The sequence below is a fragment of the Lissotriton vulgaris genome, chromosome 4_1 (assembly GCF_964263255.1).
Source record: "Lissotriton vulgaris chromosome 4_1, aLisVul1.2, whole genome shotgun sequence".
Taxonomy (NCBI): Eukaryota; Metazoa; Chordata; class Amphibia; order Caudata; family Salamandridae; genus Lissotriton; species Lissotriton vulgaris.
This window is the reverse complement of record NC_141691.1, coordinates 112,921,211-112,936,354: the sequence shown is the minus strand read 5'-3', so window position 1 is coordinate 112,936,354 and position 15,144 is coordinate 112,921,211. Positions and strand designations below refer to the sequence as shown.

The 15,144-nt window shown below is 46.8% G+C and overlaps 1 protein-coding gene across 2 annotated transcripts in view; it reads left to right on the top strand.

Moving 5' to 3' along the window:
- LOC147718437 (V-set and immunoglobulin domain-containing protein 4-like) overlaps positions 1-15,144 on the top strand; it is a 146,818-nt gene that overhangs the window by 50,015 nt on the left and 81,659 nt on the right. For both annotated transcript variants that reach the window (XM_086966722.1, XM_086966721.1), the window contains exons 3-5: positions 6,122-6,430; positions 9,720-9,887; positions 11,587-11,742. In XM_086966722.1, coding sequence (XP_086822848.1) covers positions 6,122-6,430; positions 9,720-9,887; positions 11,587-11,742 — 633 coding nt within the window. The remainder of the gene's footprint in view (positions 1-6,121; positions 6,431-9,719; positions 9,888-11,586; positions 11,743-15,144) is intronic.

The window sequence follows — 15,144 nt, the reverse complement described above, 5'->3', positions numbered from 1 at the left end:
TGCAGAGGCCTCAACCAGCCCAGAGACTGAACCCCCTCTGGAGGTGCAGAGGCCTCAACCAGCCCAGAGCTGGAACCTCCTCTGGAGGTGCAGAGGCCTCAACCAGCCCAGAGCTGGAACCTCCTCTGGAGGTGCAGAGGCCTCAACCAGCCCAGAGATGGAACCTCCTCTGGAGGTGCAGAGGCCTCAACCAGCCCAGGGATGGAACCTCCTCTGGAGGTGCAGAGGCCTCAACCAGCCCAGGGATGGAACCTCCTCTGGAGGCGCAGAGGCCTCAGCCAGCCCAGAGATGGAACCTGCTCTGGAGGCGCAGAGGCCTCAATCAGCCCAGAGATGGAACCTCCTCTGGATGTGCAGAGGCCTCAACCAGCCCAGAGATGGAACCTCCTCTGGATGTGCAGAGGCCTCAACCAGCCCAGAGATGGAACCTCCTCTGGAGGCGCAGAGGCCTCAACCAGCCCAGAGATGGAACCTGCTCTGGAGGCGCATAGGCCTCAACCAGCCCAGAGCTGGAACCTCCTCAGGATGTGCAGAGGCCTCAACCAGCCCAGAGATGGAACCTCCTCTGGATGTGCAGAGGCCTCAACCAGCCCAGAGATGGAACCTCCTCTGGAGGTGCAGAAGCATCAACAGCCCAGAGATGGAACCCCCTCTGGAGGTGCAGAGGCCTCAACCAGCCCAGAGACTGAACCCCCTCTAGAGGTGCAGAGGCCTCAACCAGCCCAGAGATGGAACCCCCTCTGGAGGTGCAGAGGCCTCAACCAGCCCAGGGATGGAACCTCCTCTGGAGGTGCAGAGGCCTCAACCAGCCCAGAGCTGGAACCTCCTCTGGAGGTGCAGAGGCCTCCACCAGCCCAGAGCTGGAACCTCCTCTTCAGGTGCAGAGGCCTCAACCAGCCCAGAGCTGGAACCTCCTCTGGAGGTGCAGAGGCCTCAACCAGCCCAGGGATGGAACCTCCTCTGGAGGTGCAAAGGCCTCAACCAGCCCAGAGCTGGAACCTCCTCTGGAGGTGCAGAGGCCTCAACCAGCCCAGAGACTAAACCTCCTTTGGAGGTGCAGAGGCCTCAACCAGCCCAGAGACTGAACCCCCTCTGGAGGTGCAGAGGCCTCAACCAGCCCAGAGACTGAACCCCCTCTGGAGGTGCAGAGGCCTCAACCAGCCCAGAGCTGGAACCTCCTCTGGAGGTGCAGAGGCCTCAACCAGCCCAGAGACTGAACCCCCTCTGGAGGTGCAGAGGCCTAAACCAGCCCAGAGCTGGAACCTCCTCTGGAGGTGCAGAGGCCTCAACCAGCCCAGAGCTGGAACCTCCTCTGGAGGTGCAGAGGCCTCAACCAGCCCAGAGCTGGAACCTCCTCTGGAGGTGCAGAGGCCTCAACCAGCCCAGAGATGGAACCTCCTCTGGAGGCGCAGAGGCCTCAACCAGCCCAGAGATGTAACCTGCTCTGGAGGTGCAGAGGCCTCAATCAGCCCAGAGATGGAACCTGCTCTGGAGGCGCAGAGGCCTCAACCCGCCCAGAGATGGAACCTCCTCTGGATGTGCAGAGGCCTCAACCAGCCCAGAGATGGAACCTCCTCTGGAGGTGCAGAGGCATCAACAGCCCAGAGATGGAACCTCCTCTGGAGGTGCAGAGGCCTCAACCAGCCCAGAGACTGAACCCCCTCTGGAGGTGCAGAGGCCTCAACCAGCCCAGAGACTGAACCCCCTCTGGAGGTGCAGAGGCCTCAACCAGCCCAGAGATGGAACCCCCTCTGGAGGTGCAGAGGCCTCAACCAGCCCAGGGATGGAACCTCCTCTGGAGGTGCAGAGGCCACAACTGGTTCACTCTCTGAGAGCAGAAATGATCGCGTGGAGACCATAGCTCAGGATGGAATGTTCAAGAGGAAAGAAATGTGCTGTCTTTTTATGGGGTGCAGTTTACAAATGAATAACTCCCCCCTTTATTCAATCTTCAAAGGACTGCGATTATGAGCAAATGCTGAACTTTAACGATAAAGTTCTAGATTGTTGAGGGCCCAAACGTCAGTGAGGCTCTCTCACTCCATGGTTGCGCCATCCCACTCCCCTGCAAAGGATGCCGGCGCATGAATATTACATTGAGTGCATCATAGCCAATGACTGAACACTGCTGCCCATCCTCTGAGAGACCACATCTACCTGACCATTACACCCGCAAGTCCTCTAATTATACATGGTAGGTGCCTTAGGGTAAAGGTACCGACGGTAACCATAATAGGCACATTACATGGGATTTGAGTTGCTGAATCGCAGCAATCCTAAAGGCTCTTACCTTAAGTTTTGTCACATGCATAAAATATTCAGTGACGCTCAGCCAATTTGCAGTAAATGTAAATGTGTGTATACTTGTAAAGCGCACTATCACCTAGAAGGTATCTTGGCGCTGTATACCGCTGTGGAACCCTTCCTGGCTTTCCCTGTGAGATGCCCCTTACTGGGCACCTCTAAGGTGAGGCCAGGCATCCTAGTGCTTTCGGGGCCGTTGTGGAGATTAAGCAAGCTATTGCCCAGAGTTGCAGAGTGGGACCCATGATCAGAGTAGGCACCGAGGCGAGAATTATCAAGTCCATGGACATTGAGCCCAAGACCCTGCCACATCGGGAATTGAACCCTGGTCCCAGGCCAGACCTCTGCATCAGGGTCTGACTCTCTGATCGGTGAGCCACACTTCTCCTGTGCATGATTGAAGTTGTGGTTTCTCAACTCATGGGCTCACAAAAGCAGGAGTTGCTTAGATAAAATGGTGCAGTAAAGTTGGTCACATTCATTAAATATGATTACTTGTGATGGGGTGCTGCAGGCAGTTAAGCCCAACCCTAAGACAGAAACAAAGTGAGCTATCTCAGCACTGTAGCAACCAAGCATAGGAGCTCTGCCTTAGTGCCATGCTGCCCTCAGAGCCCTACTCAATGGTTCCCATTTCTGTGCAGCCAGGCCCAACTCCAAGATCAACACTCAGGAGATGCAGTCCCAGAAGGACAGAGTTGAGTTGTGAAGGATGGAGAGGCGCAGGGAGGAGTTGAGAGGCTACCACTTTAACCCTGTAATTGCCTTGGAAAACGCGAGGATGGTCGATCAACTCGCCATGTTTTTGGTGAACTGTCGCTCATTTAAAAAACATCGTCTGGACATCCAGGATGTTCTAATTGACTATCAGCCGGATCTGCTGTTTTTAACGGAGACCTGGCTGGATGTGGCTTCAGCTCCGGAAATTGTGGAGGCCCTCCCACCGGCTTACGGTCTGTTAAGAATCGACAGGGAGGTACAAAGAGGGGGTGGCATTGCTATGGTGCATAAAATTGAGTTGGTTTGCTCCCTTGAGCCAGTGAAAATTAGTAACAGTGAAGCAGGCCTGTTCTCTATCAAAGTGTCCCCTGAGTGTACGATTATGGGCTATCTTATATATCGCTCCCTAGGGGGGGTCCACACAATTTGTTGAGAGCCTACTGGAAACAGTGACTCAACCGGCCTTACATTATAGTAAATTCCTCATATAGGGTGATTTGAACCTACATTTTGAGGATGTAAACTGTACAGAGGCACAATCAGTAATTGCCTCTCTGAAGTCCCTGACGTTTAGACTCTCTAGTGGGATGCCAACGCATCAAGCGGGACATCTCCTCAATCCCATTTTTTCTAATTGGGAAGATATTAAGGTGCTCCCTCCCATCAGGATCCCATGGTCGGATCATCACCTTATGCCTTTCTTAGTAACCGGCACACCCAGAGGGGAAAAATCTAAGAGACCGATTCTACTAAAACGCAGGAATTGGAAAAAATTCAGTCATGAGGCATTCAAACGAGCATTAAATCAGGAAACCTCCCCACTTAGTGAGAACCTTAAGAAAGCACGGAAGGAGTATGAGGAATGGGTGTCTAAGGCATTAGATAAGGTGGCCCCATGGACTCAAAATGCCCCAGTACGGGGGACTAGGTCAGCCCCATGGTACAATGAGGAACTGCTTGCAGCCAAAGCTAAATGTAAAGGTCTTTAACGCTTTTGGCGCAAAGACTATGATACTGCCCGTAAAGAGTTATACAGGAACAGCTTAAGGGAGTACCATAGTCTGATTAAGAAGGCAAAAAGGAAATTTATTAAAGAGAGGATTGAATCATCCGAAAATTCCTCCAAAGACCTTTTTGTGATTTATAAGGAGTTAACGTCACTCGCGAGGACAGTGACCAAAGACCTCTTTTCCACTGAGATATGCAAATCCATTGCCTACCACTTCGTGAACAAAGTGGAGAAGATTAACATGTCTTTTCAGAAGAGTCCGGCCGATGACATTCCTGTCCCGGATACTTGTCAGAGGCTCACTAAGAATACATGTCTCATTGAGTTCAAGGTTCCTCCGAGGGAGGAATTGATAAAATTAATTACAGGTATCCAATCAGGATCGCCTATGGATGTTGCTCCTCCTAAGATTCTCAGGAGCCATATGTACCTCCTGAGTAACCACATAGGTAATTTGTCTACCCTATCTTTTCAAGAAAGTCATGTGGCAGAGGAGTGGAAACTAGCCCAGGTGGTTCCTATAAAAAAGAAAGCTAACCAGAGTATATCTCAGCTGGACAATCTCCGCCCTATCTCCCTCCTGCCGTTCTGTGCCAAAGTGGTGGAGAAATTGGTCAACAACCAGCTGGTACAATTTATGGAGGATACTCACCTTCTACATTTCTCCCAATCTGGTTTTAGGGTGACATTCTACGGAAACTGCCCTTCTTTTTTCCACAGAATTGCTCCGTCAGAAAGTGGATGAGGGACATACAGCCGCCCTGGTACTGTTGGACTTGAGTGCGGCTTTTGACATCGTGTCGCACTCTAAGCTCCTTGCCCGCCTGAGCGAGGTTGGGGTAGCCGGGTCAGCCTACGAATGGATGGGCTCTTTTCTGGCGGACAGGAAATTTCAAGTGCACTGCCCCCCTTTTAAATCCACACCTCGATCTCTTAGACAAGGGGTCCCTCAGGGCTCTATACTGAGCCCAACGTTGTTTAATCTGTATATGGAACCCCGTGCTAGGATGGTGGAATCCTATAGGGTGGATAAATTGTCATAAGCCGATGACACCCAACTGGTGACACCCAAATGGTGGTCACCCTCTCTCATAACCCAGTGGAGACTGCAGATAATTTCTCCGCTTGTCTTGTGGCACTCGCCGGCTGGATGAAGACCAATTGCCTTCGCCTCAACGGGAATAAAACCAAACTTTTAGTGATTGGTTCTTCTCCTTCGATCTGGACGTCGGCCTGGTGGCCCTCTGACCTGGGTCCTACACCTATCCCTTCTGATACGGTGATGAACTTGGGGGTTCTCTTGGACACTAACCTCTCATATCCCCAACATATTGGAAATGTGGCGGGTAAATGCAATGGCATACTAAAGGTTCTATGTAAAATCCTAGACCTACTACCCATCACAGCGAGGAAAACATTAGTGCATGCCATGGTCACTTCTCATCTTGACTATGGGAAATCTCTGCTATGTGGCCTAAGTAAAAAAGGCCTGAACCAACTCCAATGTGTTCAAAATGCGGCTGCCAGGCTTGTCTTGAACCTGCCTAGGAAGTCGTCTGGGAAACGTGCTCTACAGACCTTGCACTGGCTCCCCATTCGGGAACGTATTCGGTTTAAAGCCATGTGCATGACCCATCGTATTGCACAGGGCAAAGGCCCTGTCTACCTCCAAAAGATGCTGACAATATACCGTCCCAAATGCCTCTTGAGATCTATGGGTAGCATGCAATTTCTGGCACCCCGTATCCATAAAGCGCTGATGGGGGTCGTTCTTTTAGGTAATTAGCCAGCAAACAATGGAACGAACTCCCCATTGAACTGCGGATGGAACCTTCGGAAACACTGTTCCGGCTGAAACTTAAGACCCAATTGTTCCCTAAAGACAGGAATTGAGGGGTCCTTGTTCTTCTCGTCCCCTTCCCTTTCTGTGGGTCTGTGTTCAGGAGTCCTTGTGGACTGCATCCACAGCGCGGAGACGCACTGTTTCTCTAGTGTAACCAGGCGCTTTATAAATGTTTTTATTATTATTATTACTTGTATACCATGTAAATGAAATCTACTTTAACTCCTATGTTCTTTGCATTCTAGTTGCAGTGACTAAGCCTTTGATCCAGCCTGAAGGATCCTTTCTTGAAGTTTCTGAAGCAGCCACAGTGAACCTCACATGTTCTGCGGAAGGCTCACCTCCGATTACTTATAGGTGGTACAAGAGGGCCCAAGCACCTGGAAGCCGCAGAGTCTTTCTGTCAGGAGTTGCTTCGCTCCTTATCGAGAACTTTCAAACATCTCATTCTGGGACCTACTATTGTGAAGCGGAGAACCTGATTCCTGCGAAGACAACGCAGCAAAGTGAAGAGGTGCATCTAAGCGTCACAAGTCAGAAATTTACTACGCGAGGTACATGTGCAGGAAAAGTCATTTTAAATGTATAGAATTACATACCAAACGTGTTTATATGTGCCAGCCTCTGTAGAAATGAGACCATGTTTCAATCCGCTGTGTTTTTGTGTTTTTTTTTTATTTGGGGGGCGGTTTACAAAATAATAAATCACTTGCAGCTAGCAAGATGCGCTTAATCCTAGAGTTTGGAATGGTGCTACTTGATAGTCACAAGATGGCTGACACCCCGTGACATTTGTAGGTACTTGAATATAGTAGGAGGGACATTTGTGGGGATCACACAGTTCTTCTGCAAAGAAAAGAGATGTCTGGGTCAAGCTCCCTCATTGGTTGAGCACCAACCGCTCATAATTTGGTGAAACCTGGGAGTATTCTGGTTATATCAAAGTGCTTTTAGTTATCTAGAACCCGCATTGCCAAATAAGGGAACAGTCCAAGACGATGAAGTGATATAGTAAGAATCGCAGGTTTTCCAAAAATGCGATAATAGAACCTAGAGTAAGACTTTTTCCTTCTATACAGGCACAGCGCACAGATCCCAATACAATAGACCTAGGTTCTGCATAAACATTCTAAGCCTACATATAATAGCCATGATGTAAATAGTTTCTAACTAAAGCTAAACGGGGGACAAGGGTACAGATCTAGGGAAGAAAGATATTGAATAACACGATAATAAAATAATGTAACACATTGTCTTTCTTTAAAACGAAACAACAAACCTAAGAAATGAAAGTAAAACAATTGGAGATTGCTCCAAGGTGGCTAAGAAATATCATTAAACCATGACATCAGGTCCAGGAGCTGCACTGAATGTTGAATGTTTCTGAAATCTACCATTCCCCCCCCTCCCTGAGAAGTCATCGTCTCCTATTGTCACAAATGCATCCTTTCACCTTCACACTTGCCACCAAATGACATTCTATCACATTGCACGCCAACATCCTCGAACATGCAAACCTCTGCCACCCTGTATGCCAGACCTATCCGTAACATCCGTAAGGACCTCCTGACCATGCTTCCATCTCCTAAACTCCGCAGCCCCCTCGCCGTCCTCCGCTCTGATAATCTTTCCCCTTTTTTTGTTACTGCACTTGGGCACTCGCCTCATATTCCAGTCCACTCCATCTTGGGTAATCACGCTGGGGGCATTCACTTTCACCACCCTTATTGGCCGGCCAAAACTCGAATTGCATGTTTTAGCCAATCCAGATCAGCGAAATCAAACCAAGTCTCATCATGCAATCAAGAACAGACCTAATGCTAATGCTCCTTGGACCAACGTTGCTTCAAAGCTACTTGTTCTGCCACACTGCCTGTGGGTGTCCTTATTGTTCACATGCTTCTTAACCCACCATGGGTGCAATGTAGAGGCAGGTTCTCGTCCTTTTAAAAACCTGAATAGACTTTCTCTGTGGTACTGTGAGGTGAAATTCTATAGAACCACACTTTTTCTCGAAGACACATTTCCAAGACCAGTCATGTCAAAAATTCCATTTGATACTCCCTTTAATGACCCTATTAAAACATTCTATTAGCTTGTGGACAGTGACCACTTAACAATCTTAAGAATTTATCTTCAGAATGGATGCGCCCCAGGCAAGCTAAATGTTGGGGTACCGTTTGGCTAGTCTTTGAATTTATTACACTTTTGCGTCTCATTCAGTCCTTCGTGATATCAAACAATATTGAATTATATGTTAAAAATTATAAAAATGTACACAAAAAAAGACCTGAAAGCTCAAGCTACCTGGTGTCCGCCTGCCAAGTGACACTAAAAAAAGCTTGAACTAGTATTGATAAAGCTATTTCTTTTGGAACTTGGATATGGATATATTTATTATACCAGCAACATCATTTTATGTGCAACCCAGTGACCAAGCTGCTTGCTGCTCTCATTGTAGCTCTGCTCTGAGAATTTTCCCCATTCTGTTGGTTAAAATCGCTGCTTTGCCCCTTTTCGCCTATTAGTGCGCACTTTTCTGGCTACTGTCACCGGTGACCCTGTTGAGTAAGAGCAGTGGGACAGGGAATGATACTGGAGAAGGCTGAGTGAGACGAAAAGAGAACAGTATAGCAAGAGGGGGAAGGCAATAGCGATAGATATGATGTAGAAAGATATTTGAGGTAGAAAAATAAATAAAGTGACTAGAGAAACGTGGGCTAGCCAGAAGGAAAGATACAGATAGGGAGGAAGATGCAGGTTGAGAATGGGAGGTAGAGATCTTGGGAATGTTTTGGAGTGAGGTAGAAAGAGATGGAGAAGAAATGTAGAGAAAGTTCGAGAAATAAAGCTATCCATGGGGTGAAGTAAAGAGAAAGGTAATATAGAAAATGGTGTATTCGAGTGTGATAAAGGCAGTGATGGGTAGAGGCAGAAGGAGAGATAAGGAAAAACAAGAATGCAAAGTAGAGAGAGCAAAATGAGACCAGGTTAAAAAAGGCCAGGTCAATTCAGTAGAGGAAAAGAGAGCTATAAATAGAGATAGATAATTGAGGTGGTGGGTTCAATTGAAAAGAAGAAAGGTCTTGAGAGGAGTAAATAATGGGGAAAGAGAGGTGGAGAAATTGATAGCCAGTAAGAGTAAGATATTTAAAGAAAAATCAGAAATACCAAAGTTAGAAAGAGCAATCCAGCCCTAATCAATTTAATGATATCTGAAAAACTCAATGGCAAGAGGTGAGAAATACCTGCACTGTAGCCTTTAGACCACTACAAGATGTAATTGACTTTGTCTCAGAACATTGGCTTTAGAGGGATGACTCAAACCAATGGCTGAAAGGGGCTGACCCAAATCTCTTCCTACTGTTTTTTGTAAACAGGATGTCTTGCAGATAGTGGCCGACAATGGCGATCTTGTATTTCGGTCTGGTCATCCTGGTGAAGTTGTATTCATTGCAATTTTCAGAAAATCCAATAAACTCATACACTTCCACATCAGTGTATTTTTTTGCGTAAAAGGTGGAGACACCAAGAAAAGCCCCTCTTTTCTCAAGTGTCAAGGCCTAGAGGCCAGTTATCTTCTCCTTTTTTTGGGTCTATTCTAAATCATTGAGTGAGGTACCGTCAGTGAATTGGAGGGGTGAGCTGGATGCTGCTGTTGGTGCTGCTGTTAGGAAACTTCTCATTGTCTTCCAATACTTTTACTTTCTTAACCTCAGCTTACAGTTCCTTATGACTTCATGTATTCAATAAATGTTTTCCACTGGCAGAAGAATTGCTGGGATGGTAAGAAAAAAGGATAATGGACTTCTTGAGAAACTTATCTTTTGGTTTTTTTAACAGATGATGCCATTACACAGGTAACCACAGGCACAGTAACCACAGGCACGGTAACCACAGGCACGGTAACCACAGGCACGGTAACCACAGGCGTGGTTAGCACGGGAGGTACGGTCCCCACGGAATGGCCTGGCAGTACACACCGCACCGAAGCACCATCCTCTGCAAACGGTACAATTTTTATATAGTCAGTGTTTTAATAATTAAGTTATTAGAAGCAGATGGATCTGACAAATGCTACCATTTTGGAGACACAAGCATTGCAAAATATGCAAAAAAGAGCAGGGACCCCTGGGTAGTTCCAAGACTTATGTGGAGAGCGGCTCCTTTATATTCAACACTCCACGCACCCACCAACACTCCACATCTGCTCACCTCAAAGGTGCGCTTTCTACCAGAGGTTCTAAGCATTGGATCAGCACAGTGCCATCCATGCCAGCTAGAGAGTGACCAGGTTGGTGAGGTGAATAATATTTATTTATTTAGATTTATATAGCGCATTATCACCCCGGGGTCTCTAAGCAAGCGCTTACGGAGGGGTTTACAATTAAGTAAACATATAAATAAATAAAACTAATTTTGTTGTGCGCACTGCATCGCATTTGGGGATGCAGTGCATGCAACGAAATTTGATCAATTTATTTATATGTTTACTTACCTGTAAACCTCCATAATCCATAGTTCACTACCCCCCACCCTGCCTCTCCCCCTCCCCAAGTCACAGCTCGGCAGGTACTCCCACTACCGACCGCGGCTGGTGGGAAGCTTGTTGGGGCTCAGTGCCTCTTAGGTAGCTCTCAGCACGAGGCTACACCCATTCCTCACACAGTGAAATTCCTTTGTAAGTTGACAGGTATATAACCCCTATGCTTAAGTGATCATTTGGGCGTCCGGGATACCAACACTGAGGGAAATAGTAAATATACTGGGAAGTGTGCAGGCTTCCGGGAAAATGCAGCATCATGAAAAATGCTGAGTCATGTCAAAATATATTAGCACCATTCCTCTAAATTTCACCCAACACAGAGAGCCAAAAAGATCAAGGGGCAGATTTACATGCCCCATGTACCACATTTACGCTGCTGTTGCGTCACTTCTGTGATGCAGCAGTGGTGTAAACCATGCGCTGCGTTGCACCTTATTTACAAGGCGACGCATCTAGGGAGATGCATCACGTTCTAAAGCCATGCACAACATGGAACCTGCGTTAGGTTTCATTTGGGCGTTCCGGTGCATGATGGGCATTCCGTCGCAGGAACGCTTCGTCAAAGTGACCCAGTGAAATAAAATCTACAAGATTTCACTGAGTCACTCTTATGTCCATTCTACGTCAAAACCCTGCTTGAAGCAGGCGTAAGGAGTGATGCAGCATGTTAGGCATAGGGCGCCCCTGAGCACTGCTGGAGCCGCGTCGCGCTTGCGACACGACTCCAGGAATGCGTCGCCGTTACGGCACAAGATGTGACACGCATCGCCCTATCCTTGCACCATGGTGCGCCGCATTGTAAATGCGACCATTCGTGGTGGCGTAGGGAGGGAATTGCGGGTCGCAACTTTTCTGGCGCATCCCTGCTGATTTGCAGAGATGCGCCAGAACTCGTAAATCTGCCCCCGTATGTGCCTGTCCGTCTCCCTGCATCACACTTTGAATGAAGAATCCATACAACAGTGGTGACAGAGAATTCTGGTAAATCCCGGAATTCCAAACCGGGGAATAATGATTTGAGTCCGTGTTGTGTCTGGAAGTGCACAATATTTCCATGATATGATTCAATTTAAATTGACACATCGAATATAGATTTTAACATGTTTGCACTGTTACATCACGGTTTCACTAATTAACTAGTGCAAAACTTGTACATTCTTTTAGCCACCGAAGCTGCCAGTCAAACGCCTCCCAGTACCAGGATTCCGAAGACTGTCATCTACAAAACTGAATCATCTGGTAGGAACAGACGACTGCAGAACCCAGATGCCACGGAAACGCACACACCGGTCAATAACATGACAGCCACGCCCTCTACAGGTAAACACATGGAGGGAAGTGGGCTCGACAAAGAATAGTAGTTGTGCCCGCTCTGTCCTCTCGTGACGTGTGCATTCATGTCTGATTCTAGCTGTGCTTGTGTGTGGTGTCAGTGTTCATGCCCTATGCACAGGATGTCAGAAAGCTGGTGATGCTTGCCTTCTGGAAGGTCCTTCATCTAGGGACCCTGACATTGCGTCACCTACAGTGCACCCTATGTGGATACGTTGTGCGTTCACTGCTGCCTGCGGGCCCAATTCACAAAAGATGGGTAAGAGCAGGCATCCATGAGTTAGGAGTAATTCTTCATTCTTTTTCTGATTCACAAAGTAACAGGACACGCAACCTGGCGCGCGCCTTTTAGTCCTCGGTCTCCAGTTTACTACCCACCGAGTAGTGATGCAAATCAAAGGAGAGTAACCCTTGCGTGTCAAGGGAACCGGGTAAGTAGTTACTACCTACCCACCGAGTAGAACATTCACAGTCCTAGTTCTACCATCATTGTGCAGTTCCACTTCATTCGTCTCCACAAAGTAAACCGTTTCTCGTGTGGAGATTGCTCTGCCAGACAAAACCAGCATTGGCTAAGCCAATGGATCTGGTTTTGGGTGCCTGACCTATGCCAATTTCTGTTTTGTCATGGTTTTCGCAAAACTTTCTTGTCTCCTCAATATAAAAAAATCATTTGTTTTTTGGGTCTCCATAAACCATTACCATAGTACTCCCTGGCACTTAATAGAACTACTTATCAGTGTGTGTGTGTGTGTTCCTTGTGAAAGGGCAGCATACCACAGCACATAGTGAAGTCAGCCAGTCTCTTAAGTGGGCTTATACATTGCTCCTCAATGCATGATACAGTGGGTAGAAGTTAAAATGTGAATAACACCAGCCACTGACTAATGGATGAAGTCTGGTTGAATACCCTACATGCAACTGTTATACACAACATTTTAGTTAAATCGAAAGGTCTTGGCTAACACCGACCTAATAAATTAAATCTGTTTGGCATTCGCTGCAGGCATCTTGTTTTAAAGGAAGAAAGATAAAAAGCCAAGCACGAAAAAATGTAAGTGGACAAGAAGGCGCAAAGGAGAAGGGAAGAAAAGAGGAGAGAATTAGAGAAAGGATAAAGAGAACTGGAAGGAGCAAATAGGAAAGAAATGGAAGGTAGGAAGAAAAAAAATGAAGAAAGGAAAGGGCTAAATAGTGAAGGTTAATTGGCAAAAGGGAAATCAGGGTAGAAAACTGAAGAGAAAGAAAGGAGAAAAGACCGAAGGAAACAAAAAGAAGGAAACCGAAGGAGAAAAAAAGGGGAAAAGGGCAACAATGGTGAAAAAAAGGGAAAACTGGAAGAAGGCAACAATTCAATTCGGGTTTATAAATCACAAGGCTACCCCAGAGGGGATTCCCAGTGTCCGCTGAGAGAAAAAAGGAGTAGAGCAGATTTCAAACTCTAGAAGAGCCAGATCTTCAGCATCTACCTGAACATCGCTTGAGGGTTCCATGGCAAAGATTGAGTGGCGGCGAGTTCCAGAACTTTAGTCCCAAAAAGGTAAAGGCCAGCCCTCCCTGTTTTCCCGGCCTCACTTTTGGAATAATGGCCAGATTGGAGTGACTGGACCAGAGCTCCCGTTTAGGATATAGGGATGGATCAAAGATCAAATGTATGAAGAACCAGCCAGGAGCATGGTTTTATATTCATAGCATAATGCCTTCTGCTTTGTGTTTTGTTATCGGAAGCTGGTGCCGTAGGCGAAGACGTTGAGAGACTGCAGCACAGCCAGGAATATGGCATAGTAGATGGGCCACCACACTCTGAACAGCATGCTGCTGCTTTAACCGGGAGTTAGTAGTGCCCAGATGTAACAGATTGCCATAATCCAGTTTAAAGATTATTAGAGCCTGCACAATAGGTTTTTAAGTCTCCAAAGTTGGGAACCATAGAACTTTTCTTAAACATCTGAGCAAGCCAAAACAGTATGCCACCATCTTGATGATTTGCTGATCTGTGGTCTGTATCGTCCAACCAAAACTCCAAATTCTTAATCGCTTGCCTAGGAGAAAGGCAAGTACCTAACGATGACGTTACCACAGCTGGGGTTGATTGCCCAGTATTAGCACCAGCAGCTGCTTCTCAGCTAAGATGGAGGAGAGTCGTCCCGCTGCTCTCGGAGCAGTGAAAAGGAAAAATCAACTGATTATAGCAGAATGTTTTCATTTTATTTGTAGTGGCACTTGGAGCCGGGTTAGGACCGGGCAGGGCTGTGCATACTGCATCAGAGGGAGGAGTGGTATAATGTGCACCTTAAATGTGCATGACTGTTTGGCCTGCCGCCTTAAATCCAGGGGAATTGGAGCTGGAGTTCCTCCTCTGTCCAACTCCTTCCTAAGATATTCAGTGACTCCTTGTGCTCTGGTGGAAATCCAGACCGGGAAGATTGCAGCACATTATGGACTCCCAGAAACGTGAAAAGTGTTAAAATGCTTCTCCAGGATCTTGGTATAGAGATAGTAGAGAAATAGAGTGATAGTTGGCCCAATCAGTAACTTATGAAGTGTTCTGTGGTAGTGGTAGTACCACTGCTTGTTTCCATGCTCCAGGGACTTTACTGCAATGTAGGGAAGTGTTCAGCAACACAATTCAGATCGGGGAGAGCGGTGCACTCACTGTGCTTAGCTTATGCGGAGGTAGAAGGTCTGAAGGGGAACCTGGCCGAATAGCCTTTGATAAAGCCAGAAAAGTTGTGGTTTCTAAAGGATGAGGGGAAGGACAATCTCTCTTTAGGGATACTCGTTGCAGTAGTTCCATTAGCTGGAATAGCGGAACTTTCAAAGGTGGAATAGATAGCTGTTACTTTGCTACAGAAAAAATAAAGCAATCATTTTGAGAGAGAGACGAACTGAGCAGGGTGTTAGAAGGATCGAATAAAGATATTGACATCTAGAAAATTTCTTTTTTTTTAGAGCTAAGATCTTAACTAAAAGTTGTAGCCACTGATCTTTAAAATCGCCAATGTTGGAGGAGTCTTTATTATACTTTGTGCTGTCGGAGTGAATATTGGAATCACGTAGGATAGTACAATTGGCACATTTAAGAATATAAGGAGCAAGTGTTTTGGCCAAGCCTGAACTTTCAACTACCCACAGGGCCACGCGGGGTAAATCAGAGTACCAGAAGGGGTAAAATTATTAGTTAAGGGAGAGGAAAGCACAGTCCCAATCTAAAATTGAAGGAGAGTAAACAGATCAGTGAACACCACTTTGCACTATTCAAAATGCTTCAAAAATCTTTTCCTTTGCCAAACACGTAAAACTTCCTCCAAATGCGAATGCCACTCTAATCTAGTTTAAAAACAATGAAAGAAGGAGAAAGAAAAAAGGCAACAACGAAAAGGTAAGAGA